Source organism: Gopherus flavomarginatus, chromosome 4 (assembly GCF_025201925.1).
Source record: "Gopherus flavomarginatus isolate rGopFla2 chromosome 4, rGopFla2.mat.asm, whole genome shotgun sequence".
Lineage (NCBI taxonomy): Eukaryota > Metazoa > Chordata > Testudines > Testudinidae > Gopherus > Gopherus flavomarginatus.
This window is the reverse complement of record NC_066620.1, coordinates 141599184-141625232: the sequence shown is the minus strand read 5'-3', so window position 1 is coordinate 141625232 and position 26049 is coordinate 141599184. Positions and strand designations below refer to the sequence as shown.

The window sequence follows — 26049 nt, the reverse complement described above, 5'->3', positions numbered from 1 at the left end:
GAGGGGTATCTCCAGTGGGGTTCTTCAAGGAACTGGGATTAAGTCCAATGCTATTCAACATTTTAATCAATGACCTGGAAGTAAATATCAAATCACTATTGATAAAATCTGTAGATCACAAATATTGGAGGAGTAGTAATAATGATGAAGACAGGGCAGTCATGCAGAGTGACATGGATCACTTGGGCCCATTCAAACAACATACACTTTAATACAGACAAATGAAAAGTTGCACATCTAGGTACTACGGTGACCACCTGTACTGCATTAGGCAGGACAGTCCTGAAATGCAGGGTTCAAGTCCTGGTCCCAGGCTGAATGACTCCAGGACACTATTTGTCCTGGATTCCCTGTAGTGCTACTCCATGGCTGCCCAAAGCTCAGGAGCAGTGCCAGTCTCTTCCTGGAGGGGAAGCTGAGGTGGGCCTTAGCCCCTCATCGCCTCGAGGCCCTACTAGGTACAAAGAATGATCATAGCTCAGGGCAGGTGAAGGGTCCAGTGCTTCCCACAGCAGTCTGGGCTTCCTGGGCTGCTCTTACCACAGCCCAGCTCAGGGTTCTGGCCTGGCCAGGGGGCAAGGCCTCAAGGGAAAGAGAAGAATCAGAGGATGAGGCCTCAGGCAAGAGGAGGAGCAGGGGGCGGGGCATCAGGGATGAGGAGCAGGGGTGTGGCCAGAAAGGGGGTAAGGCTCCTGCATGTATCCTGCTTCTGCCTTTTGAAAAGGTGGTCACCCTCCTAGGTACAAGGAATGCAGGCCATACCTACAGAATGAGAGTGTATCCTGAAAGCAGTGTATCTGAAAAGGATTTATGGGTTAGAATAGCTGGTGTGCTGAAACCTCAGCCTACTATGCCAGCCAATACTCTCTCTGTTTCCTTGTATTTCCTTGCTGGTCAGTCTGTATCCATCTGTTGTTTCTTGTCTTATTCTTAGATTATAAACTTTTGGGGCAAGAACCATCTTTGTTCTCTGTTTGTACAGCGCCTAACACAATAGGGTCCTGTTCCATGACTGGGGCCCCTAGGCACTATGATCATTCAAATAAATAAAATAATAATAAATAGCATGCACTCCCAATGCGATGGTATGGCAAAAAGGGCTAATGCGATTCTTCCATGTACAAACAGGGGAGCAGTGAGTGGAAGTAGGAGCATTGGTGAGAATGGAATACTGCATACAGTTCTATTTTTAAAAGAATGTTGTACAATTGTAGAGGATGCAGAAAAGAGCCATAAAAATGATTTGAGGGCTACAGAAAATACCACTGAGAGACTTAAGAAGATCAAAAAGATTGAAAGGTGACTTGATTACACAGTTTAAGTCCCTTTACAGGGAGAAAATATCGTGTACTAAAGGGCTCAAATCTAGTAGAGAAAGTCATAATAGGAACCAATGGCTGGAAACTGAAACCAGACAAATTCAAGTCAGAAATTAGGCTCCAATTTTTAACAGTGAGATGGATTAATCACTGGAACAAACTGAAAAGGGAAGTGGTGGATTCTTGATGTTTATAAATCAAAACTGGGTACATTTCTGGAAAATATGCTTTAGTCACACACAAGTTATTGGGCTCACTACAGGGGAGAAATTTAGTAGCCTGCAATATACAGGTTAGATTAGATAACATAATGGTCTCTTCTGGCCTTAAATTCTATGATTCGTAATGTGAATCCCAGAGAAAGAATGATGTAGCTGAAGCTAGCAAACAGCTGGAAAAGATGTTATGAAAAGTAGAATCAAGAGTGGAAAAAGCATTGTTAATAAATAAAAGATGTGCATTTCTTAAATTCCTTGTATATCAACATTGCTCCAACAGGATTTCATCCTACACAGCTAGGCATGAGCTAACTTGATTAAGTTTTACCCTATTAACTTTACAATACACGTATGAAACAGAGGAAAGATTAAGGATAAGATTAAGGAACTAAAATTCTTCTTTTCTACTACAGAGTATCACTCCTGCTATATCAAGCAGTCAACTGAATAGTATTCCTAAGGGGCTGGGGATGGGGAAGTGAGCGCAGATGAGTGGTGTAGACTAGCTTTTTTGAAGGAGGAAACCAAAAATCTTTTAATGTGGTCACTAATTTGGTTCAGTTTTGTCACTAGGCCTGGTCTATACTTGGGGGGAGGTGGGGAATTGATCTAAGATATGCAACTTCAGCTACGAGAATAGTGTAGCTGAAGTTGACGTATCTTAGATCGACTTAGATTGCCTACTTCGCATCCTTGTGGCGCGGGATCGACGGCCACCGCTCCCCCGTCGACTCCACTTCCACTTCTCACCCTGGTGGAGTTCCAGAGTCGACAGGGAGTGTATTCAGGGATCGATGTATTGTGTCTAGATGAGACGTGATACATCGATCCCTGATAGATCGATCACTACCCGCCGATCCAGCAGGTAGTGTATACATACTCTAAAGGTCCACCTGCTGCAACAAACAAGTCCTACACCATCACTCTGACAGTACAAACCCATGTCTCACCAGCAGCTCAACCCCCAGTTTGAATGCCAACTGAATAACTGTTATAACTTGTTAGTAAACAGCTCACTTGTTAATATCAATCAAATTCTCAACTCATCAAAACAACTATAATACCTTCAAGTGATTTTCAAACACCAGCTTTACAAATATTTGCTGTTAAAAAGCCCTGGGCCAAGTTCTGCCCTCATACATACACACAAAGAATTCCCAGTGAAGATAAAAGGAGATGAGTGTATGCCTCTGGTGGCAGAATTTGGCAATATACATGTACAATGGCAGCAAGAAAAAAAGTGACATCCTCTTAACTAGGAAGACAGACATGGAATGATAGTGCCATGATAGGCTGTACATATAGTTTGGAAACAAAATGTAATGTTTAAACAGCCTGGCAGAGAGCATTACCAGTAAATCTAATTATGCAAAACGTGACTGTGCAGAATATAACGGGTTGTACATTACCCAAGAGACCTGCTAGTGACCGCATGTCTTTTTCCATCAGCTTGTATATCTCTTCCTCCGAGAAGCGGCCGATGCCATGGCCGTACATTTCTCGTTTCACAATTCCTTTTGTTAGGTGGCACAGAATCCACTTCAGCAGGTCACTAAAGGGGCCACAGCATGAAAGCATCTTCTGGGTCTCATGGAGATTGTCCACCCACTGGCAATAAGCTAATGTCCTAGAATGTGGTGAAAACAAGTTATAACTGTGCAGCGCACTGACCCCCCAACTCCTCTACAAAGTAGCCCGCAAAAGGGTTTGATGAAGAGCTTGCATAAGTCTTGAGGCCCTGAGGATTATTGGCCTGATGGAAAGCTAGCTCTGTGGTAAAATATACATCTTGGTATGAATGTGGAATATCACCCAGAATCAGGGCCGCCGAGAGTTGGTTTGGGCCCCAGTGAAAATTTTTTTTCGGGCCCCCCCACCAAGGGCGGACCAGCTAAACAAGGCCAATGAAGCTGGGGAAGCCAGGCCCCAGGCTCCCTTCTGGACCGCCAGGCCCTGGTAATTTGTACCGGCTTCCTCCCACCCGTCAGCCCTGCCCAGAATACTAAATGTTGGCCTTCATTCTGAAGCACTTGTTCACACTGCATAGCACTTAGTTATGCAAGTAGTCCCACTGAGATCATTGAAATTCAGGGGAGTAAGTACCACTCAACAGAAATACTGGTTGCAGATCCGGGCCCTAGATTATCCCAGCAAAGTGTTGTGCAAACTGGATCTGGTGTTAATAAAAGACTGGTACACATTAGACAAACCTTTCCTACCTATCCATTCCCTTTGGCTTATGCTTTATTTTTACTTTGTCTAAGAAGTGACTGTGCACTGCTGAAGCCTGCCAAATGAATCATTTTGCTGCAGTATGATGATTCTTGTAATAGATATTTGTTTCAGAGGCCTCCACTCTCCTCTGAAATGTATTATGGTTTATGGTTTAAACAGAAAAATAATTTATTTAAGAGATTTATGCTTTGTCAGGTTGGTTTTCTTTTGTATGTTATCCTCCTATGAAGTGCAGGTTTACCCTGAATGAGATATGTTTTCAAAGGGACTTTGCAGTATTTCAATCTATATGTTTGGTTGGTTGAATGGAAGATGTATTCTTTTAAAAGGAGTCTTTATTAAATTTGCTTTGCCAGTCAAAAATCTCCCGGTCTCACTTGAATTGCTGGTCTTTATTATTCTTCCAACAGATTAAAGAGAATTTCAGTTTTTTGCCGAAGAAGCTTGTGAGAAAAGGAACAATTAATTTGGAAAGTGACAGTCATTGTAAGTAAATATTGAACAGTTCACCTCTCCCATTGAAGGCAATAGGATTATTGTCACCAATTTCAGTGGGAGCAGGAGCAGGTGGTTTAAAAAAGAGTTATCCATCGGAGGAGGAGGTGGGAAGAGCAGATGCAGCCTCGGGTGTCTGGGAAATGCAGGGTGTTTATGACAATATGTGCTGGGTATTCTGAGTAATTTCCAAATTGGAAAATATAAAATCAGCTTAAACATTTGTGGTCATGTTGGAAGCTGGTTGATGGAGGCACAACCGCCTCATACAATTAGTTAGAAATGTTGAAATGTCACATAGTGTAGAATACTGTCTACAGGTTAACTGTTCCACTTTACTGGGATTTTCCAGCAAAAGCCACCAGAACCCAGTTTTTCCTGTTCTGAACATGACTTCAGTTTATCATTAGTTCAAAGCCTATGAGATTTCCTCATTGTACATACTGATCAACTAATACAAGAGAGAGAATGAGCAAAATCCTTTTGGGCGCTCCTATACATTTTCTTTCATGTCATCACAAATTTCTGCAACCCAGACAGAAGCAGAGTTCAATATTCCCCTGACACTACACCTACTTTCTCACTAGGGTCCATTTCTAATCTTTTTAGGAAACAGCTTACAAATTCTTCATTTTAATGACTCTATTAACATGTAGTAAAAAGCCACCAAGGATATTTCTTGCTAAGAGTAAAAGGAGAATATTTGGCTTAATAGCCAAGCAAGTTGCAATAAAAGCCCAAGTTATACAATACTCTCAGAACTGAGCACCCAGAGACACTTTCAATTAATCAAATTGAAATTAATTCAGTGAATTAATATTCACATTTCAGTATTCTGAGAGCCGGTCTACTAAAGGCAAGGCAAGTTTTTTAATCTGAAATTGATTTAGGTAAGTCAGTTTTAAAAAAATACGGTGGATGAGGTAATATCTTGAATTGGGCCAACTTCTGTTGGCAATAGAGACAAGCATCTGAGCCACACAGAGCTCTTCTTCAGGTCTGGAAAAGGTACTAAGAATGTCACAGCTAAATACAAGATTGAACAGATAGTTTAGCATCAGTAATTAGTACATATTCTAAGGGACCATCCCAGGTGACCCATTAATACCCTGTAGTCATAGGACAAAAAGGGAGGTTAGTGGGTTATATACATTGTTGAAATGGGCCATAAATCCAGTGTCTTTACTGAGACTGTGATTTTCAGCATCTAGCAAAGATATGAATTTAAGCTCCCAGGATTGTCTTCTGAAAGTGTTCTGCAGGTTTCCTTTCAGGGTGAGGACTGAGAAGTCAGATATAGAGTGATAGCTTTTGAAAAGCATTCACCAATAGGTGATATGATGTTTTTGTCTTTTACCATTTTCCTGTGTGAGTTCATTCGAGAACATAGTGATTGTCTGGTTTCACCCACATAGTAGTTATTGGGGCATTCAGTGAACTGGGTGAGATATACCACATTGTGATAGGCATGTGTAGGATCCATGGATCTTGAAAGACGTGTTGTGGGGCGTGTTGATCATTGTAGTCGTGGAGATATGTCTGCAGATTTTGCATCTGGTGTTCTGGCAGGATTTGATGCCACTTTGAGTTGGTGGGTCCTGGTCTGCGGGGAGCTTCTGACTATGAGCTGGGAAGATTGCGGGGTTGTTTGAAGGCCAGAAGAGGGGATTCAAGAAATATTTATTTCAGGGTCGGATTCCCATTGAGTATGGGTTGTAGTTGTTGGATGATACCCCATATGGGCTCCAGTGTGGGGTACAGGTGACAACTAGGGGTGTGTGGTCGAAGGGAGTCTTATTGCTGTATTGAAGCAGGTTCTCTCAGGGTGTTTGGGTGGCCTGTTCCATGATGTGATCTACTTCTCTGCTGGAGTGTCCTTGTTTGGTGAAGGCAGTTTTGCGTGTGTTAAAGTGTATATCCCAGATTTTCTCCTCAGAGAATATTCTGTGGTACCTGAGTGTCTGACTGTAGATAATAGGATTTCTTGCTGTGTTTGAGGTGGTCACTGAATCTATGAAGGCAGATATGACAATCCATGGGTTTCTTACATATAGTTGTTTACAAGATTCCATTGCTGAAGCTGATTGTGGTATCCAGGAAGTTGATGCTTGTGTGGGAGTGTTCGCAAGAGAGTTTGTTGGATGGGTAGTGGTTGCTGAAGTTGTGGTGTAAATATATGAGGGAGTTTAAGTCATCTGTCCAGAGTCCCTAAAATCTAACCACAATAATGATCAAACCAGCAGACAAAGGGGCACCATCATAGTCCTCAACCATGATGACTACATTAACAAGGCCAACTGACAACTCATAGTCCTCAACCCACCTAATGTAGTGATGACTAGGTTAACAAGGCCAAGTGACAACTCTCTGACACTACCTATTATACAGCACTCAAAGAAGACCTCTACAACACAATTTACCCAGGAATTTAAGGATATCATCAAATCCTTTCCCAAACAAATCCAAGAGATACTCTACAAACTCATTCCCCACGAACCCAAACCAGGGACCTTCTACATGCTTCCCAAACAAGGAACCCAGGCAGACCTATCTGGCCACAGCACTCTTACTGAAGGAATATTGGGACTCATAGAAACCATCCTTAACCGACTCACCACACAAAGGGACAGCTTCCTCCAGGACACAACCAACTTCCTCCACAAACTCCACAACATTAAGAACCTCCCTCAGCAAACCCTCTTTGCCACCCCAAACACATTGCTAAACTCATCCATTTCATCCTCACCCATAACAATTTTACATTCAACAACAAACACTTTGTCCAAACCATGGGAACAACCATAGGTACTAGAGTGGCTCCCCAATACGCCAACCTCTTCATGGGACACTTGGAGAAGAATTTTGGGACAAATGTACCAATGATATACCTGAGATACATCAATGATATTTTCATCCTCTGGACAAAACTCCCTTATAGATTTCCACCACAACTTCAACACCCAACACCTGTCCATTAAACTGTCACTTACTGATTGTGGAGCAGTACTGAGAACTGGTTGGTTCAGGAAAGGACAAGAACAATATAAAGATTGCCGATATGGATATTAATCAGGTTAAAGTACAATGGGGGTGGACCCAGATGATCCATTAAAGGCCTAATTTTCATGAACAGCCTCAGACTTGTGACACTTTGTATGGATGCTTTGGGGAAATCAGGTGCCCTAAAACTCAAATTTGGGCCTGAAAAGAAGGTAACTAAATAGCCAACTACCTGATCTGTTCACACTAAGCCATGATTTGAGCACGCAGAAATGTGTGTGCCAACAAATTTAGAGGTTGGGTTAAGGCAACTGAAAATTGGCCCTACCCAGGGTCTTATCAAAGTATGTTATTGTTATGCAGCTTGATAAACTGATGTATCTGTACTTATTATCAATATCTATTCATTTTGTATCTATAATATTAGAATGGTGAAACTTGCTTAAAGCTGAGCACTAATTCACACTTCATATTAGCAAACACATCTGTTGCACTAAGACGGGCCTCAGCTCACACTGTCGCTCAAGTTGACTATTTCATTGACTCCTAATAGGCCTGTTGGGCCAATCATAAAAACTACCAGGGATCAACAGTGGATATCCTGATGATCCAGAAAAGAGTCATTAAGGAGAGTTCAGCTTAAGAGAGTACTGGGAGCAATCAAACCACTGTAGCTCAAGGCCAGTTCCTCCCCCACACCCCGGGTATGAGTACCTTTATAAAAGGCCTCTGAACTCCGGACTTTTAGGAAACACTGCAAGATGATCTGTTTTCTCAGACATTGGGAGAGGGGTGAGTAGTGTCATCAGCTGGTTGTTTATTTGGTTAAATGGGTCTAGACTGTTATATACTAGCGTTAAGTATTTGTGTGATCTGTGTATTTTTGAAAATGTACTAGTGCCTCAGATAGGCACTTCTATACAAATCTTAGGACATAAATGAAATAATAATCCATTGAATAGGAATGGTCCCAGGAACTAGCATATCTAAAACAAAGACATAGGTAATTACTTTAGTCTCAGTACATACGTCAGGAATGGGAGCAGGCAGAGAGAGTCACCAGAAGTGGCTAGCTTGAAGCCCCCTTTCTGTTGAAAACTAATTGAGAACTTATGCAAAGCAAGAGATAGGTGTTCACAAAGGTGAAGTAAGGGGGTGGCTCCTTAGCATGAAGAAAGTAGGAGACCATTAGGGACAGATCCTCAGCTGGTGTACATCACTGATGCTCAAGGTTCTTCGATGACAGCTTGCACCAGGTGAGGATCTGATCCTTAGATTTTGTCTAGTTTAGGAAAATAGTTGAGATCGTTCTGGGTAAACAAGCATATTCCTAACGTGTTAACCAACTCCAACCTAATCTCAACCTCTCTTCCTAATCTAGACTATCCCTTAGAAAGCATCAAGGAGACAGATTCCATTTTGAAGAGACAAAAGACTTCTCCTGTAGACTCAGCAGGAACCATGATGCCTATGTTGGTAATTCATAGCTAAAAATTCGGAATGCCATGAGTAATATTCCTTTCCTTTCCCTTAATTAGGAACCTTTACCAGAACCCCAGAGAACAGTCTGTGTAAAGAAGCTAATGTATAAATTCCTAGCTTTCTCTGCTGTACCATAACTTTAAAGTAGCTTCTGTTTCATCTAATCTGGATTGACATTGACTATTCTAGCAGGGGACATATCAACTGACTGAGACCATTGTTTAAGGCCATTTTAAATCTGACCTCAGTCTAGAAGGCAGGTGGCAGATCTCTGTTCAAATGTCTCTCATCAGGTGAAGGTGGGACTCGAACCAGGGGTCTCCCACATCCGAGGTGGGTACCCTAGCCACTGAGCTAAAAGTTGTAAGAGAGCTCCTCCTCCTTCCCCTAGTTTCTTGTGGAAATGCTGTAGGCGCTTAACTGCAAATAGGATTCCCAGATGTGAATCACTAGTAGAGATACACATCTCCCTACAACCTAGACTTAAGAACCTATGTTGGTGAGAGAGGCGGGGCCTAACATATACCCTTTTCGTCGGCATGTCCTAATGGCTAATTTAGGTGGCTTCCTGCCTAGCCTGCTAGCTTTTAGGAATCACCGTCTAAGGTGCCTCTCTGTCCCCGTTCAGTGTCTTGGAGTCTAGGCACCTAACTCAGGCTTTGTGATTTGCAGTGTGTTCCTGTGATTTTCTAAGCATCTAAAAGTTCGGCATTGTGATGCTCAGTGTCACAATACCTATGTACATTGGTGAACCTTGGCCCAAGTGCCTTTTCAACTGCCATTGAAGTCAATAGTTCAGATCCTGAGAAGCATCAGGCATGTACAATGCCCACTGAAGATATCTGGAATTCCAGGTGCTCAGCTGCTCCTCTCAGCAGCTGGCCAAGTAGGAGTGGAACGCCTCAGCAGGAGGCACTCAGCCCCAGGCAGGATGGGGCTCATTTTTTTTTTAAAAAGCAAGAATAAGGCATCACAAAATGTACTTTGTTCATTTATTTGCAAGCATAGTTTAATTGTAATTATTTATGACAAGACTCCCCACAATGTGAATTGGTGTTCTGTCATACATATTTTTAATGCAATGAAGTCATAATAGGAACCCTCACTCTGCTTTTAAGGGCCTTACTCAACCAGTAGCCTCACTGATGTCACAAGCAGCATCCTACATGAGTCTTGGTTGCTGTGTCTAGTCCTAAACCTTTGCTGGTGAGTGGGCAAACTCTCATTTTTGTGAGTGTGAGTGTAACCATTAGCAACAGGAGATTTAGTGAGGTTCTATACTATATTATGGTTTATGGGCTTTTAAATGACTTTAGGTCACTTTACCACCAGATAGACAAAGAGAGAAATCCTTCAAGTTGAACGTTAGACCTTACTTTGCTCAATCAACAATACTGCATCCCCTTAAGGATAGTGGAAGAATAACAACAAAATTCTATTAAATGAAGAGGACTATGCAAATATATATATAGTCTTCAATTAGCTCACAATATTGCATTCCTGTCACCTATTAATCCCCAAAAGTGGATTTTTCTCTCTCCCTTTTGGCAATCACAAATGTATTAAACAGTCTCAAATTTAGCCTATTATTAATCAGCCCAATCCTGCAGTTACTTCTCATGTGCCACTGAAGTAGTACATGTGAAAGGACTGCATATGCATAACTAGTATATGTGAAGGAGCCTGTTGTTGCTCCTCTTTATAAACTTGCAGATGGGCAAAGGGCCTGATTCTGAACTTCATTTGCAATGGCTTTGCACCCTCCAGTGGTGTTTACTCCTGATTCATAATGGCACAAGAAAGAACAGAAAGAGACACTAATACTCCAAGAGTGAAAAGAATTGTGGAATTGACAGCTCGGTTCTGAATTATTTGAAAGACAAAGCAAGCATTCATTTCTAGATAAAATGTGCAGCAGCAGGTTTGATAAGATCAGAACAGAACTAGCTTTACCATGCAAGCTTACCAATAGAAGTGCTCCTCCACCATTTTTGTCACTGCTCTGGAAACAGCTCTTTCATGTGGACCAAGATTTTTATTTAAATTCACTCCGAGTTTCTCTTCCAAAAAGTCAATAATGAACTCAGTGCCAGATACTTTTTTGCGATTGTATTCAATCCAGGGCATTTTCCCTTGAGGGGAAAGTTTTCCATCAAAATAGTTCTAAGAAAAGAAGCAAGTAAACAAAAACAAAAAAACAAACACACACACAAAAAACACCCTTCAGCTTCTGTTTGATCAGTATAAAGTTTTCTTTAAAAGGTGCCAATACCCAAAGCATAAAATCAATATCCTCCATTAACTATCAAACTAGAGCAACAACCTTACCCTAAATGGAAATGCAAAACCCTATTTCCAGCATAAGTAATTCCTAGCCAAAAGAATGTACCCATCATTGTTTTTCTTTTGTTTTTTAATGCAAAGCAATGGGACCAGTCCTGAAAGGTGTTATGTGCCTTTGATGCCTTCTATGGTGTGATTTAATTTAATTAAAGGCCAGTGGGCGGAGAAGCACTCAGAACTCCACAGGGTCAGGCCCAATATTCTGGACAATTTTGCATCATAGACAAAATAACAATAATATTTGGTACTTATTCACAGTAGTATTCTTCATCTTAAAAGCACTTCTTGAGTTTTGTACCCACAAAAGCTTATGCCCAAATAAATCTGTTAGTTTTTCAGGTTCCATCGGACTCCGCGTTGTTTTTGTGGATACAGACTAACACGGCTACCCTGATACCTAACTAATGAAATATCTCAGTAGCCCTGAAAGATAATCCGCAAAACCTCTAATCCACACCAAAAGTGGATGCAGGAAGGAAAGAGGGAACAGGAAGGACCCAGACTCCACCTCAAGCTCAGATGAGGAAACCCCAATGGCATGTACTCCTGCCTTCTCTCAGGCTTTCAACAAGCAGCCAGGCCCAAGCGATGGAATGATATGTCACTCCCTCATTGGAGAGGGAAAGTATGTCTTTGCCTATGATCCTGAAATTTCCTGGTCTGCGAACCCCACTCATCTGCAGCCAAGGTCCCTGCAATCAGATCCACAAGAGCCCATCACCTGTGTGGAGTCCCATTAAATTTAACAAGTCTCTGCACCTACGTATTTATCCCCATTTTACAGATGGGGATGTTGAAGCAGAGAGATCAAGCAGGGAATGAGTAAAACACAGGAATTCCTGGCTTCCAGTCATGTGATTAGATCATTAGACCATAATTCTCTTTAATTACAAGTCTGTTTAGTCCTAAAAGCATAGGTATGAGCTACTGTATTCTTGTTCTTTTATTTCCTTTATTTTAAAGGACACTCAACAATGTTAACGATTCTTGTGATTTTACAGCAAGTCTCATGATAGTTGGTGTTCTTCTTAAAGACCCAGCTCCTGGAGTCCTGTTATTACATAAAAATCTCAGCTTCTGTTTAAAGATATCCTTCATGGCCGTGGTGAAAGGCTCAAAAATGTGAACCCTAAAGGCTCAAAATGAGAAGCCAAATTAAAAAAAGCTCAAATTTATTATTTTTTAAAATGTTATGATTTTAAGCCAATTATTTTGGGTGCGTGACTCATGATTTTTGAAGGTTTGGGGTTGGCAATACAATGTCAACCTGTCTAGGCCTCAAAAATTTAACTTTCAGAAATCCACTAAGGTGGAAGATAGACAAACACATAACATACTGTGTGGCGATGGAGATTCAGTAGGAGATCCTCGTTAGATGGCACTTCACCCTGGCTACATTTAATAATATATATGTGTGATACACTACAAATACATGTTCTTTCTCAGACACATCTTCCTTCTGAATCAAATTAGAAGAAATATTGGGGAACATTGCTGGGAACAGTGTCTTCTGGTTCTAGCCACTCTTGGATTTCTGCCCATACACAGATATCCTGATATGAGAATAAAATATGATGTGTCATGACTTGTACCTAGAAATGAATGAATAAGGGAATGGGAATCATCTGTCTAATGTACGAGTGAGGAGGAAAGATGGAAGGTGTTCTGGCTCGTAGCAGAAAGGCTACAGAAACAGATGACTTGAAACTTAAAAGAGAATACCAACTCTTCCATGCTCTTCAGTCCAGACTCTTCCCTTATGAAAAAAGGCCTATAGAATTTTAAATAAACTGGTAACCTTTTTATAGATTTTTTTAAACCGTCCTATAGAATTTAATAGTCCTTCTATACAATGGTTAAAAAAACCTATAGAAAGAATCTCATTCTTATTAAATTCTACAGGATTTTAAAATAGTTTCTATTGGACCTTATTAAATAGATATACAGTACTGGTGGTTTAATCTCAGTTAAATGCCATAGGACTGTTCCATTAGGGTTTTTTCCCCTTATGCCAAAAATATTGATATTCTGGGCATTTGCTGTTAGCTTTTATAAAATATATTTGCATAATTTTCTTTACTGCAATAGTTTAAATCAATATAGCTTGGAGTAATAAAAATGAAGAATATTTTATATAATACATGTGTGAGTGTGTGTGTGTAAAGAATTACGTTAATGCAACATCAAGTTTACACATTTTAAACTCAGAAAATGCAAAAGTTAAGATTCTAGAAACAACGTTGACAAGCATATTACACAGGTAAAACCTGCTGAATCTTAGGCTTCCTAGAGTTTGTTTTTTTAATGTTTTCTTACAATATGATTAAGCAAGGAAAATGGAATATAAGGCTTTTATTCATTATCCTGGGATATCCTCCATCCCTGGGCAAAATCTCTTATACTACATTGTACTGTCTCTGAAGCAGATATCTTTAGGCCCAAAACCTAGATATCTTTAAAGCTGCTACTAATTGTCATAAAATATTTACCAAACTCTCACTTACGAACCAGTCCACTGCAAAGAACAGCGAGTGGCCATGGTATTGGCATGTCAAAGCTAAGAAATCCGCCCCAGTACATTAACTGTAATCTACAAAGCAATTGTCACAAGAGCCCATGGGAAGCTCATTTTATGTAGATGGAATTTACAAACTGAATTGCATTGAAAGACATTTTGGGGCCTTTTACAGTGATAACCAGGAATAATTAAGCTTAATATTTCCAATTACTGCAGTTTGTGTTGTGTCCTTTTGTATCTATTTTTTTAAAACTATTTCTTAACATATCTTATATAAATATAACGTTTCTGTTGCCTTTATACTTTATCAGACTGTAAAAAAAAATCCATGTATTTCAAAAATTCTATTTTACAGAAAACCCCTGAACCCAAAACTGGTTCCTTCAAACCAAACTCTACAGAGAACATCATCAAAGTTCAACACCTGGAATAAAAACCTTTTGCTACATTATAACATTGACAGACACCAACAAAGCAATCAGGCCAAGATGGCTTGGGAAGAGAAAGCAATCAGTGGCAACTTTTAGCACAGGATGACTGGCAAAGCAAAGCTTATATTCAACAAGCAAACACATCTGATCAAAATAGCACAGCGACTTGTTGGCAGTGGTCAATAAAAATGGACAAGGAATTCTAGCAACAAGTGAACTTCTTGAGGTTCAGAAGTCAGGCAGGCTCAAAAATGTCCTCGCCACATTGTGTGGCCTGAAAGGTGCCACAGTGCTGACGGAAGACAAAGGAACAGTAGAAATGGGAGGCACATTCTCCTTTAAAGGTCTATACACCCCGTAGGGCACAGACATTACACAGGCAGCACCAGCTGCCAACATATACTAAATGCAAGAAATGCTAGCAAAACTGATGTGTAAATGTCACCTTCTGCTTCTCTATGATACTTATATCTGGAGGGAGGGGGAGAAACATTGGATAAATTCACCAGATAATCACTCTCCAGTGACCTTTAAATTGTGTGCTGCAGGGAGCAGCAAATGATCCAGTTCAAAACTGTGCTGTCTGCTATTGTCCAGCTAACTGGAGTTTCTGAGTTCTAAAGGTTCCTCAGTAGCTTAATTCCATCTTTTTTTAATCCTCCTTTTCTTTGAGGGTGTGTCTACACTTGGAGCTGGAGGTGCAATTCACAGCTTGAGGAGACATACCCATGTTCGCTCTGATCCAGCTAGTGGACTACAGTGTAGCTGCGGAGGTGCAAGCAACAGGAGGGGCTAGCTCTCCTGAATACATACCTGCCATCTGAGAGGGGTATATACTTGGGCAGCTAATCTCTCCCAATGTTCATGCTGCTGCAGATACACTCTATTTTTAGCACTCTAGTTTGATCAGAGCTAGCGTGGGTGTGTCTTCTCGAGCTAAGAATTACGGCCCAGCTCAAAGCATAGACATGTCCTTAGGTGCTAAGATGCGTCTCTAGGTAGCACCAGACTCCTAGTAGGGTGGTAAAAAGAGAATCCTTGCTGCTTCAAAGAGTAGAGTTGCTTCTGCAGCTCAAAGGTACAGTGCCAGCTCGGGAGATAAAACTAGATCTTCAAAAGCACTCGGTGTTGGTCTCACTCTGTTCCCACTCAAGTCAACAGCAAAACTCCTATTATCCCCAATCATGCTTAAAAGAAGGTTCCCTCCTGCAGAGCAGCCATGGTGTTACCATGATTCAGCGACAGCTAACACATGGCTAGGTCCCATCAGCACTGCAAGAAAAAAATGGTACTTCAACCATAAGACAAACTGGGAAATAGCTGTATTATTTTTATGAATATGGTACATGCCTCTCTGCGTTTGTCTATGATGGGTACTTGGCTATGGAGTTAGATAAAAAAGGGTTGTTAGAGGAACCAAGAAGGAAAGGTAAAACAATGAAACAGGTAGGAGACCTAGAGGAAACAATGGAAAAAGCTGTTTATTACGGAATATCCCTTACAAGGAAGCCTGAGAACAGTTTATTCTTCCCAAAGCTAAATCTAGGATCAGAAGGAGGATACCAAATATGAGAGGACCCTGGGCCTAGAAAAGGGCTGGGGTTCAGTGGGTGGCCAGACACTGAACAGGAAGTGTCAGTGGGAGCTGGCAAGGAAAGAGAGAGAGAGAGAGAGAGAGAAAGAGAGAGAGAGTGCTGTGAGCAATCTGTTCCTCCCAGCCAGAGATGGGGATTAGCTGGACTGAGGGAAATTTACAAAAATTGGCAAGAATAGACTAAGACATAAGTAAGAACAAGGCATACAGGCCTTTTATTGTTTGTACCCTTTGCTCTACATGTTTTCTACCTTTGGGGGAAGGAATAAATACAGCTTTGTTTTGAAGCTGCTGATTCTGAGTCACTTTAATCAACTTGCTCGTCACAGGTCCCCAGAAAGAAAGGGCTGGCAGGTGCCAATGCAGTTGGGCCTGTTGGATTAGCACAGTGGGGAAAAGGGGGCTACAACTCATAGATCCCATCTAAGAGTGACTGGACTACATGGTTCCACCCAGAGCAAGGTGCAGGGAGCCAGGGCTGTCACCCACTGGGTACACTCAAGAAGTACTAGAAGGCATCTAAGGCACATTTGCCCTGTAACTATAACAAACCATGTCAGGAGACAACCATGGTCTAACTCGGTCCCTCCAGCACTGCTGGTTTTACAATGTTTATGGGACCCAACAAAGTACAGTGCTTTAATTTACACTGGAAAAGGGGCCCTCTAAAACCTGCAGGGCTAGAATCTTTCTTTCCTTGTAAATAAAAGCTTAGATTTGGGGAGGGGGAGCAGAGGGAGATAAAAATCTCTAAATCCTCAAACCCCATAGAAGTTTGTATATCAGCAGTCAGATTTCCATTGTCTCAGCCAGTGAGATTGTTGGACAGCTCCCTGAGACTATATTTATAAGGAAGCTGCCTCAAGCAGCATCTTGTGAAACACAAGGAAGGTAGGTTCCTCCAGGGCCAGCAGCAAATACTATGTTAGCTAAAAGGTCTGTCTTTGTCCCTTCCTGTCAACAGTTTAGCTGGGATAAATTCTGCCTTTAAACCCCATGCAGCCCCATAGATTTCAACCCCAGGGACTGAACATTAGGCAATTTGGGGGTCATGGTAGAAAATTTTCCCTCCTGATTAAACTTTTAAAAAGTTTATTAAGACTTCAGCTAGGTTTCCAAGTAACCTGCAGCCCCTCCAGTAACATCTGTTCCAGCAGGCCCAGAAACACAATGCACAGGGGAGGTTTAGGGTATGTTTACACAGCAATTAAACACCCACAGATGGCCCAGGTCTGCTGACTTGGGCTTGCAGGGCTCGGGCTGCAGAAATGTAAGATTGTGGTGTAGAGGTTTGGGCTCAGGCTGGAGCTCAAGCTCTGGGACCTGCAAGGGGCGATGGTCCCAGAATCTGGGCTCCAGCCCAAGCCCAAATGTCTACAATGCAGTTTGGCAGCCCCATGATCCCAAGTCAGTGTGGATGAGGGTAAAGCAGTGAGGGTGTTATTCCTTCACTTTAGCAGAGCTTTTGATATGGTCTCTCACCGTAGTACTGCCAGTAAGTTAAAGAGGTATGGGCTGGATGAATGGACTGTAAGATGGACAGAAAGCTGGCTAGATCATTGGGCTCAACAGGTAGTGATCAATGGCTTGATGTCTAGTTGGTAGCCGGTATCAAGTGGAGTGCCCCAAGGGTTGGTCCTGGGGCTGGTTTTGTTCAATAACTTCATTAATGATCTGGGCGATGGCGTGGATTACACCCTCAGCAAGTTTGCAGATGACACTAAACTGGAAAGAGTGGTAGATACACTGGAGGGTAGGGATAGGACACAGAGGGACCTAGACAAATTAGAAGATTGGGCCAAAAGAAATCTGATGAGGTTCAACCAGGACAGAGTCCTGCACTTAGGATGGAAGAATTCCATGCACTGCTGCAGACTAGGGATCGAGCGGCTAGGCAGCAGTTCTACAGTAAAGGATCTAGGGGTTACAGTGTACAAGAAGCTGGATATGAGTCAACAGTGTGCCCTTGTTGCCAAGAAGGCTAACAGCATTTTGGGCTGTATACGTAGGAGCATTGCCAGCAGATCAAGGGACGTGATCATTCCCCTCTATTCGGCATTGGTGAGTACTTATCTGGGGTACTGTGTCCCGTTTTGGGCACCACACTACAAGAAGAATATGGAAAAATTGGAAGGAGTCCAGCGGAGGGCAACAAAATTATTAGGAGGCTGGAGCACATGACTTATGAGGAAAGGCTGAGGGAACTGGGATTATTTAGTCTTCAGAAGAAAAGAATAGGGGGGGATTTGATAACTGCTTTCAACTACCTGAAAGGGGGTTCCAAAGAGGATGGATCTAGACTGTTCTCAGTGGTAACAGATGACAGAACAAGTAGTAATGGTCTCATGTTGCACTGGGGAGGTCTACGTTGGATATTAGGAAACACTATTTCACTAGGAGAGTGGTGAAGCACTGGAATGGATTACCTAGGAAGGTGGTGGAATCTCCTTCCTTAGAGGTTTTTAAGGCCCAATTTGACAAAGCCCTGGCTGGGATGATTTAGTTGAGAATTGGTCCTGCTTTGAGCAGGGGGTTGGACTAGATGACCTCCTGAGATCCCTTCCAACACTAATATTCTATGATTCTATGAGTGGGCCAGCAGTGGATGTTGAATTGCTGTGTAGACATACCCTAAGAGTGCATGGTGTACTCAGCTGACCTGACTGGAGAACACCAAGAAAAGACTGCTGTCATGCTCCTGTGCAGGGCTGAGACAAGCATAGCCTTACACACACTTGACCCGCTAAGTGGTGGTAGGAAAGTAGATATAATCATGCAAAGTCTCTGTATGGCCAGAGGAAAGAGGACTGTGCCACATGCTTCCTTCCAACTGCATGTAAAAGTCCAGAGTAAGTACAGTGCAAAATAAAGCTGGTTGAGGGAGCATGTGTTGGAGATAACACTAGCAGACCCTGGGCAGAGGGCAGCATAGCACAGCCTCCTGCCAAAAAGGAAGATTCTTAGAGTAGCCCGTGTGTGGTTGTCCCCTGACAATGGGCAGTTGCAAAAATGCCTGTGCTCAGTACACACGATGCACTTCCCATGGGTCAGGATTCAGTGCCAGGGCACAACAGCTACTGGGATCTACACACCAGCTGTGTGGAAGGCAGGTCTGCCCACTCTGAACCAGCCCATTTGGTAGTGCCCCTGTCACTGGCCATTACCAGCATCCATCACACACTGCAACCAGGACCACTGATGCCTCCTGCCAGCTAGACCTACCTCCTATGGCATAGAGGGCCCCAATACACACATTCCTAGAACAGGATGACCAGGGAGTGTATCATATACGTGGTAAGTAACATTCCTTTAAAAATTGCAGAACCATGGGATAAGCTGCTTTTATATTGCAATTTTGTCAGCCTCACCTGCCTTCTGCCCACTACTCCACCTTCACTAGAGATATTTTAATCATTCCAAACCTGCTTAACCAACCAATTGCAAAGACACAATCCACCAAAAACATGTTTGTCCCTGCAAACAGCAATTTCATCCCCAAATTACAATTCAGCCTCAAATTGGTCGGAGATGTCAGAGGGGCTTTTGCCCATGCTGCACCTAAGATATATTTAAAGTTCACTATCTTGTGAACTGTGCCAGCTGGACTTGGGAGGCATATATCCTTGAGAGGCCAAGAATTTCCTCCTTTCCAGTACAATACTTGGTTCTAGTGCGGGAAAATCACAAGATAATGGACATTAAAACCAGACATAACTTTTTTAAAAACTATTTTAGTTATTCTTAAAGGGTTCTAAGGGATATCAGTTATCATTTTTCTTTACCTCAGATGCCCATACGTGTTCACTATTCTATTCATATCAGTAAAGCAGCAGAGTTTTGCTGGGGGTGGATACCAACAACAATAAAAGTAAAAATACTCTAAATAACATTTCTAAAAAAAAAATCCTGCCAGCTACATGGCAAAAGCAAAATAATTTTCATAACAGTGTGATATAAAAGTGTTACTGGAACCCATCTGAGATGACCACACAACGTACTCATGGCTCCACTACTTGTGAATAATGTAGTCATCCCAAAACGTCTACCAATAAAACAAACATTTATATCACATTGTACCATCATGTATTTTTATCATATTATTAAGCATTCGTATAGTCCATCTTAAATTTACATGCAGAAAAAGGTATGTTCTCTGCCTCAGCGAGCTGACAAACATATATATTATAAAATGTAAAACAGCTCTGTTAAAACTGCAACAACGGAGCATGAGCTTATCCAGTGGCCTGGGGGCTAGATCTTGACTTAACAGAGTGGAGAGTCAGAATACATTTCCCAGTCTCCTGTCTCTCATTCCCTGGTTTACTTTGGGATTCATTCCATGGAGAAAGACAGTGCCTCAACAGCAACCTATCCACTATTAAGAAAGGGCATTCATGGGCTCTGCAAGGAATCCTGTCCTCGTCAGCGAGGAGGGCAGTGTCTGCAATGAAAGGCCAAATGAGGGATTTGTCACTATTCTATTAGGACAGCAGAGAAGAGACACTCTCAAAGGAAAGAAAAAAAAACGGCAACAGCTTAAATTTGCTCTATTAACATAGCAGACCTGGTAGGTTAAATAAAACTAAACAACACTGAATTTTAGAGCAAACCCAGATCATTATGTAGCATTACATGAACCTTGCACTACTCCGAAAGTTCATTTCCCCCAAAATTAAATTTTCAATTGCCATCAAGCAATGAAATCTGGAATAGTGCTTGAATGTTTAGACCAACCAACTTATGTTAGGTCTACCTTGAAGATCACAGACCAAAACTTCACTATAGTGATAAGTGTGTATCTAGCTAGCTATGTGTGTACATATACACTTCTCTTGGGTATGATAGATATTTCCCCTGCACATTTAGTATTGTGTGTTACTATAGTTAACCATAATGTAAAGGGAAACAGTGCACTCAAGTTTACCTGGTAGGGTAAATCAGCCATCCTTAAATAAGTTTCCATTTTCAAACAAAAAGGAGATAAACTCGGAACACCATTGTTAGGTCTTGAAAATTGATGCAGTATAATAGCATCTTTGGAATCAATCTCTTGCTCTTTCCTGGCAAAACAAAACAGAATTAAAAGAAACCCAGATTACAGCATGTGCCATATATCAATATATTAAGTGCATGAAGGAGCGAGAATGGCTGAGGCAAACCATTTTGTCCTCCCTTTAATAGGTTATTGTAATTCTTTATTCATCAAGTCTGAAATCACTGAAAAGCACTTACATTGCAGGAGCAGGATTCAGACAGGAGGCTTAGTTAATTCTATGTTGGAGAGACCAAAAAATCTTGCAAACCTTAGGTAATACACCCAGGCTCATAGACTAAAATAAATAAGCAAGCAATGAAGCCTGAATCTCCCCTGCCTTGTGCCTCATATAGTCACTTAGGGCTTGTCTACATGGTGCCTTAGTCCACCCTAGCTGAGGTGTGAATTTTAATGTGCACTAGCATGTTGCACACTACCTGGCCTGTGTGGACCCTGCTGGCACACATTAAAAGTTTCCTTGTTCTGGGTGGCATATTACTGTTTGAAATGGGACTATATTAACATGCACTGGGGAACTTTTAGTGCATGTCAGTAGGGTTCATACGAGCCAGTTAGTGTGCAGAATGCTAGTATGCACTAAAATTGACACCCAAGCTTGTGTGGACTAAGGCAGGGGTTCGCAACCTTTTTTCATTTGCAAACCCCTAAAAAATTTCAGATGGAGGTGAAGACCTGCTTGGAAATTTCAAATCGAGGTGCAGGCCCCTTTGGAAATCTATTGTCTGTATATATAGTTGAATTCTGTTTTCAGTCTGTCTTTTACTGACCCCTTAGCAAAGTGAGTGTAAAATGCTCCGACTTTGCTGTGGCAGGGGTTTTCAGGCACTCTGCACAGTTATAAATGACAACACAAGGGGTGAGGCAATGTAAAACCAGGCCCTGCAAATCTACTTCCTTCAGTTAAGGGTCTTAAAGAAAAAAGAGGCTCTCTTGAAGAACATGATCAACTCAAGCATAGTTCCAGCTCTCAAATATGCCATTCACCTCCACTGTCTGTAAACTGGTCATTATCCTTGGCCTTGTTCTCTGTTCTTTGTATCTCCTCCCATTGTACATGTGTCCATTACCACCTCCGCACTTAACTGCCCAAATACCCCACTGCCTTGACTCCACCCTGTGGAAGCCTTCATCCCTTCTGGCCTCAACTATTTTAACTCTCATCTCTATGGCTTCTCAAGATCCGTATTCTCCTAACTCCAGAATATCCAGGAGACTGCTGCCTCCTTTCTCCCATCTACAAAGACTCACAGCCACATTACCCCTGCTGTCAAACAACTCCAATGGCTATTCATTCATTTCAGGATCCAATTCAAAATGTCCCATTCACGGTTCTCAAAGCTCACCATGGACTTGCTCCAATCTACCTCCTGGACTTGGGACCAAACTTTTGCTCTCAATTACACTAAGGCAAATCAAGAGGATTCCAAAGGATTTACACTAGTGTAACTGAGAGCAGAATTTGACCCAAGCTCCATGAGATCCATCAAAGTCAATGTAGCTGTACAGGTGTAAAACTGGAGCAAGTCAAAGGAGTAAGAAGGCCCATTGTCTTTTACGCACACTTCTGCACCTCTGGCACTTGTCTAGCACTGGCATGTTATCTGTGCCTTCACACAAATTTGCAACTGCTAGTATAAAAGCCTTCTGCTCTGATGCTTCTGCCATCTCTAACAGTGTTTCAGTTTCCATCCACCTCATCCGGTCTTCATCTCTGTTGATTTCTTATCTAAAAACATATCTGTTCTTTGCTCTGGCCTGTAAATTTCTCTTACGGTAACTGCTTTTGGTTATTGACTTTAAGGGAGATTTTCCTAGGCACAAAGCTCAAAGGGAGTGAGGTGCTTACTGGCTCTTTACGCCTTTGGAAAACACCCCCTTTAGGACTCCAGACCTTAACTGAATCAACACACACTATCTTGATATAATACATTGTGTTGAATAGTTTCAGTCTTCAGTTTTGGTTAACATGATGATGATGATTTTAACCTCTCAAAAATGAGCTCTGAACGGCCAGAGATGATGTTAGTTTGCTTTGCTTTTAAAAATTTGGCCACTAGCAATTGCAATTTGACTGCCAAATTTGAGATATTTTCAAATGTCTGGTTTTAAATCATTTAATACATTCATAGCATCCCTTTATATACTGTACATATTGAAACATTCAAACACAGATTTAACATTGCTAGTAGCCTGTGCAGATGGCACATATTTGCTGAACCAGTAAATCACATCTACACATTTCTCCAGAAAATGTAATATCTTTTAAAATATGGCTATGTGAAGTAATTTCATTCTGTAAATCTCTCCTAAGAATAGAGGTAAGACAATCTATGAAATTTAAATTATAAAAACATACCTGAATTCAAGTATTTTCCAAGAATTATGTTTATAGAGTTATTTATTGTAAGGTGAATTAAAATAAGAGCATAAAATATATAAGGCAAATATATCTTTTAGTGCTAGTGTTATTAAAAGGTTATCAATGGCAACGTTATCTTTGTTTACCTTATGTTGTGCATGGCAGCTCATTAGTACAGGGCTACTTTGATCCTTTATTTCTTTATAAATGTTGTATCCAGAAATCACTTCTATATTTTGCCATTGTTTATATTACACAAACAGCTGTCTTGTGCAACGATCATAGTAACCAGTTAGGACCCAGTTACACAGTCCTCACTGAAATCAATGAGAGACTTAGCTGAGTAAGAAGGGCAGGTCGAGGCCCATAGTGGTTTGAAGTTCATCTCCATTCCATTTTCATACTGTTAGTCTCCACCATACGTCTATAGTGTACATAGATCAAATCCCCTGAGATTGTTCTCATCGATTTCTTTAAAACACTGTACTAGTAATATATCACTTCTGTTGCGGATATTATATTTCCAGGTACATCCTTGGGAAATCAGTAGTTAAAGCCACCATTTTCTGAGATGATTTACTATCCTTGTAAACAAACTGCAGCACCATATGCAACTGTTTACTTCAGATCTCAGTCTATGACAAACATACTCCTGTGTCTATTCCTGCTCTCATGCTCCCCATTACTCACACCATTATGAAGCTAGAGATCATAACCAGAGACAATACTACATTGAAAACAATTGTGGCTTCTTCTTATTTCCAAGAGATCTTGTATAACCAGTTGATGCTGCATCATTTTAAATATGCATTTTCATATTAGATTTTTGAGCAACCCAAAAAAGCACTGACCAGTATGTTTAATTTTATGCCGAGGTTTATTATGCAGAGTTGTCTTATTTAAACATACTGGTAGTTTGGGTGAAGATGGTTTAATACATGACGATCTATTAAACAATTTTGCAAAGCAGCTAAAATGGCAAGATCTAAAAGTAAGGTGGGTCCATGATGAAGGTAGTTCTTGTTTTAAAGCTCACTGGTTTAATTCTGAGCCCCTGTCCTTAAAACACAGGCCAGACAAGTCAGATGCTTCCAGATAAGGCTAAAACTCTCTCTGAAAAGAGCCCTGTGGTTGATCCCCCTAGAACCTACGACACTTGGGCTTTAAGAATGATGTATCTACTGGTGTGACATTAATCCTTACAGAGGTGAAGCTCTGAAATGCCCAGTAAAAACAATTACAAAAGACTCCTGATTTCTGCCTTGCTCGTCGTTATTGTGTCAGTTTCTCAAGGGGTGAAGGTCGAGTACAATGCATTCCCATCAGATCAGCACTGTCTCATTATTTCCTATTCCCATTGCTGCGTCTATTCCAAATACTCCCTGCTGCATCCTGCCCCAAGCTCTCTCTCTCCCTGTCTCTCACCTAATTGCCAGGAGTTCATGTAGCAGATATGCCGCGGCAGCGAGCAGGGCTCCCCCAGTCAAATAAAGGGTTTTCTTCCACCACGAATCAGAACCCAGCCCTGCCATGATCCCACCGTAATCCTGCCAAGGGAAAGCGATGATGTCCCCATAAAAGGAGAAGTGCTCTTCGGATCCTGCACACCAGCCGAGGGTGAGGCTCTGATTCCGGCTCAGCTCAACCACACAGGACCTGGAGGAGGCAAAACCAACACCCCAGTGCATGCTGCGCGTTGCCTGCTGCTCCCTTTCCCCTCGCCGCTCGCCAGGGCAGGCTGCATGGGCAAGGGCTGCTTGGAGCCAGCCGGCACGCTCAGCTTAGCAACGGGCCAGGAGGGGATGGAGCAGCGGTGCTGGGTCTCCGTGGTGATTTCTGCAGCAGCAGCAGCAGCAGCCTCCTTCTGCAGCTGCCTCTTGCCTTTGTCTCTTCGCATCGAGGAGGCTGGGTGATGTCATTGCTCCTGGGAGTATCAAAATACCAGGGCAGTAAAAATCACACCCCTCTCTCCTTTCCCCCTCCTATCCTCCCCCACAGATAGGCTTAGCCTCTTCCGAAAAGCAACCCTTCTCTCCCCATCAGCGCGGGCTAGGGAAGGTCACAGGAAAAGGGCAAAACTCACCTAGAGCTAAAGGGACATGCTGGCATTTGCTACTGGGCGGAGGGGGAAGAATCCAGATTAATGGCTGGATTGGAAAGATTTACTCTCCAGGGGGAGGAAGCACCTTTCTGCTCTGATAGCTAATTTCCCCCCCCCGAAGCTATAATTACATTACACAGTTAGCCTGGTCCAGGTCACGTGTTTAGGCTTTAGCTTGAGAAAATGGAAATCAGCCATTGTTGTGTGTTTTATTTGGTAAACAAACCTGACTGCAATCTACCCTTGTTTGGGTTGTATTAAAACGGCAGTAAAGACCTGCCAGTTGCTGCCCTACCTTTGCAATGTGCATTGGAACAGGTAGCAAGGCTAGGGTTTAGGTTTTTTTTAAATGTTAAATACCTCCCAATAAGTGTGCTAGATGGGCATCTAGCATAATTGCACCTCTTGCCATGTCTGAAGAACCATGTCTTTTATAAACATATAGCAGGGAATTCTGAATGACCAGCTGTGCCATTCTGTAGAATCATAGGAATGACCTATTTTGTAGGAGCAGCTGTGGATACATCCGTGCATAGTAGGAATACATGCAGATTTTGTGGATGCCGTTTAGACAACTGTGTCTAAAACTCTGGGGTGAAATCCTGGACCCACTGAAATCACTGCATATTGTACATCTAGTCTGTCACTGCTGTTTAAGTCCATCATTTAAAACAACAATGGTTATACAACACAGTCAGAGTTTAAGGCCAGACAGGACCACCACATCATCTAGTCTGACCTCCTGAGCTCACAAGTGAGCCCTGCACCCTACCATCACAAGCAACCCCTACCATACAATTACACTCAAATTTGTCCAGCTCTCATTTAAAACTAATTAATTTTTTTGCCCCTCCCTCTCCTATTGGGAGGCTGTTCCAGAACCTCACCTCTCTGGTGG

General features: G+C 41.9%; 1 protein-coding gene across 2 annotated transcripts in view; it reads right to left on the bottom strand.

The window, feature by feature from the left end:
* The window catches only part of FAXC (failed axon connections homolog, metaxin like GST domain containing), a 39155-nt gene extending 14217 nt beyond the window's left edge, over window positions 1-24938 (bottom strand). The window contains exons 1-4 of one of the 2 annotated variants that reach the window (XM_050949314.1): window positions 24476-24938; window positions 20560-20695; window positions 10716-10912; window positions 2947-3164 (exon numbers count right to left, since the gene is read on the bottom strand). In XM_050949314.1, the coding sequence (XP_050805271.1) occupies window positions 2947-3164; window positions 10716-10912; window positions 20560-20695; window positions 24476-24738 (814 nt within the window). In that variant the 5' untranslated portion in view covers window positions 24739-24938. Of the gene's footprint in view, window positions 1-2946; window positions 3165-10715; window positions 10913-20559; window positions 20696-23196; window positions 23712-24475 lie in introns of those variants that run through there. The other variant, XM_050949315.1, reaches the window with a different exon arrangement.
* Window positions 24939-26049: the final 1111 nt, after the last annotated feature.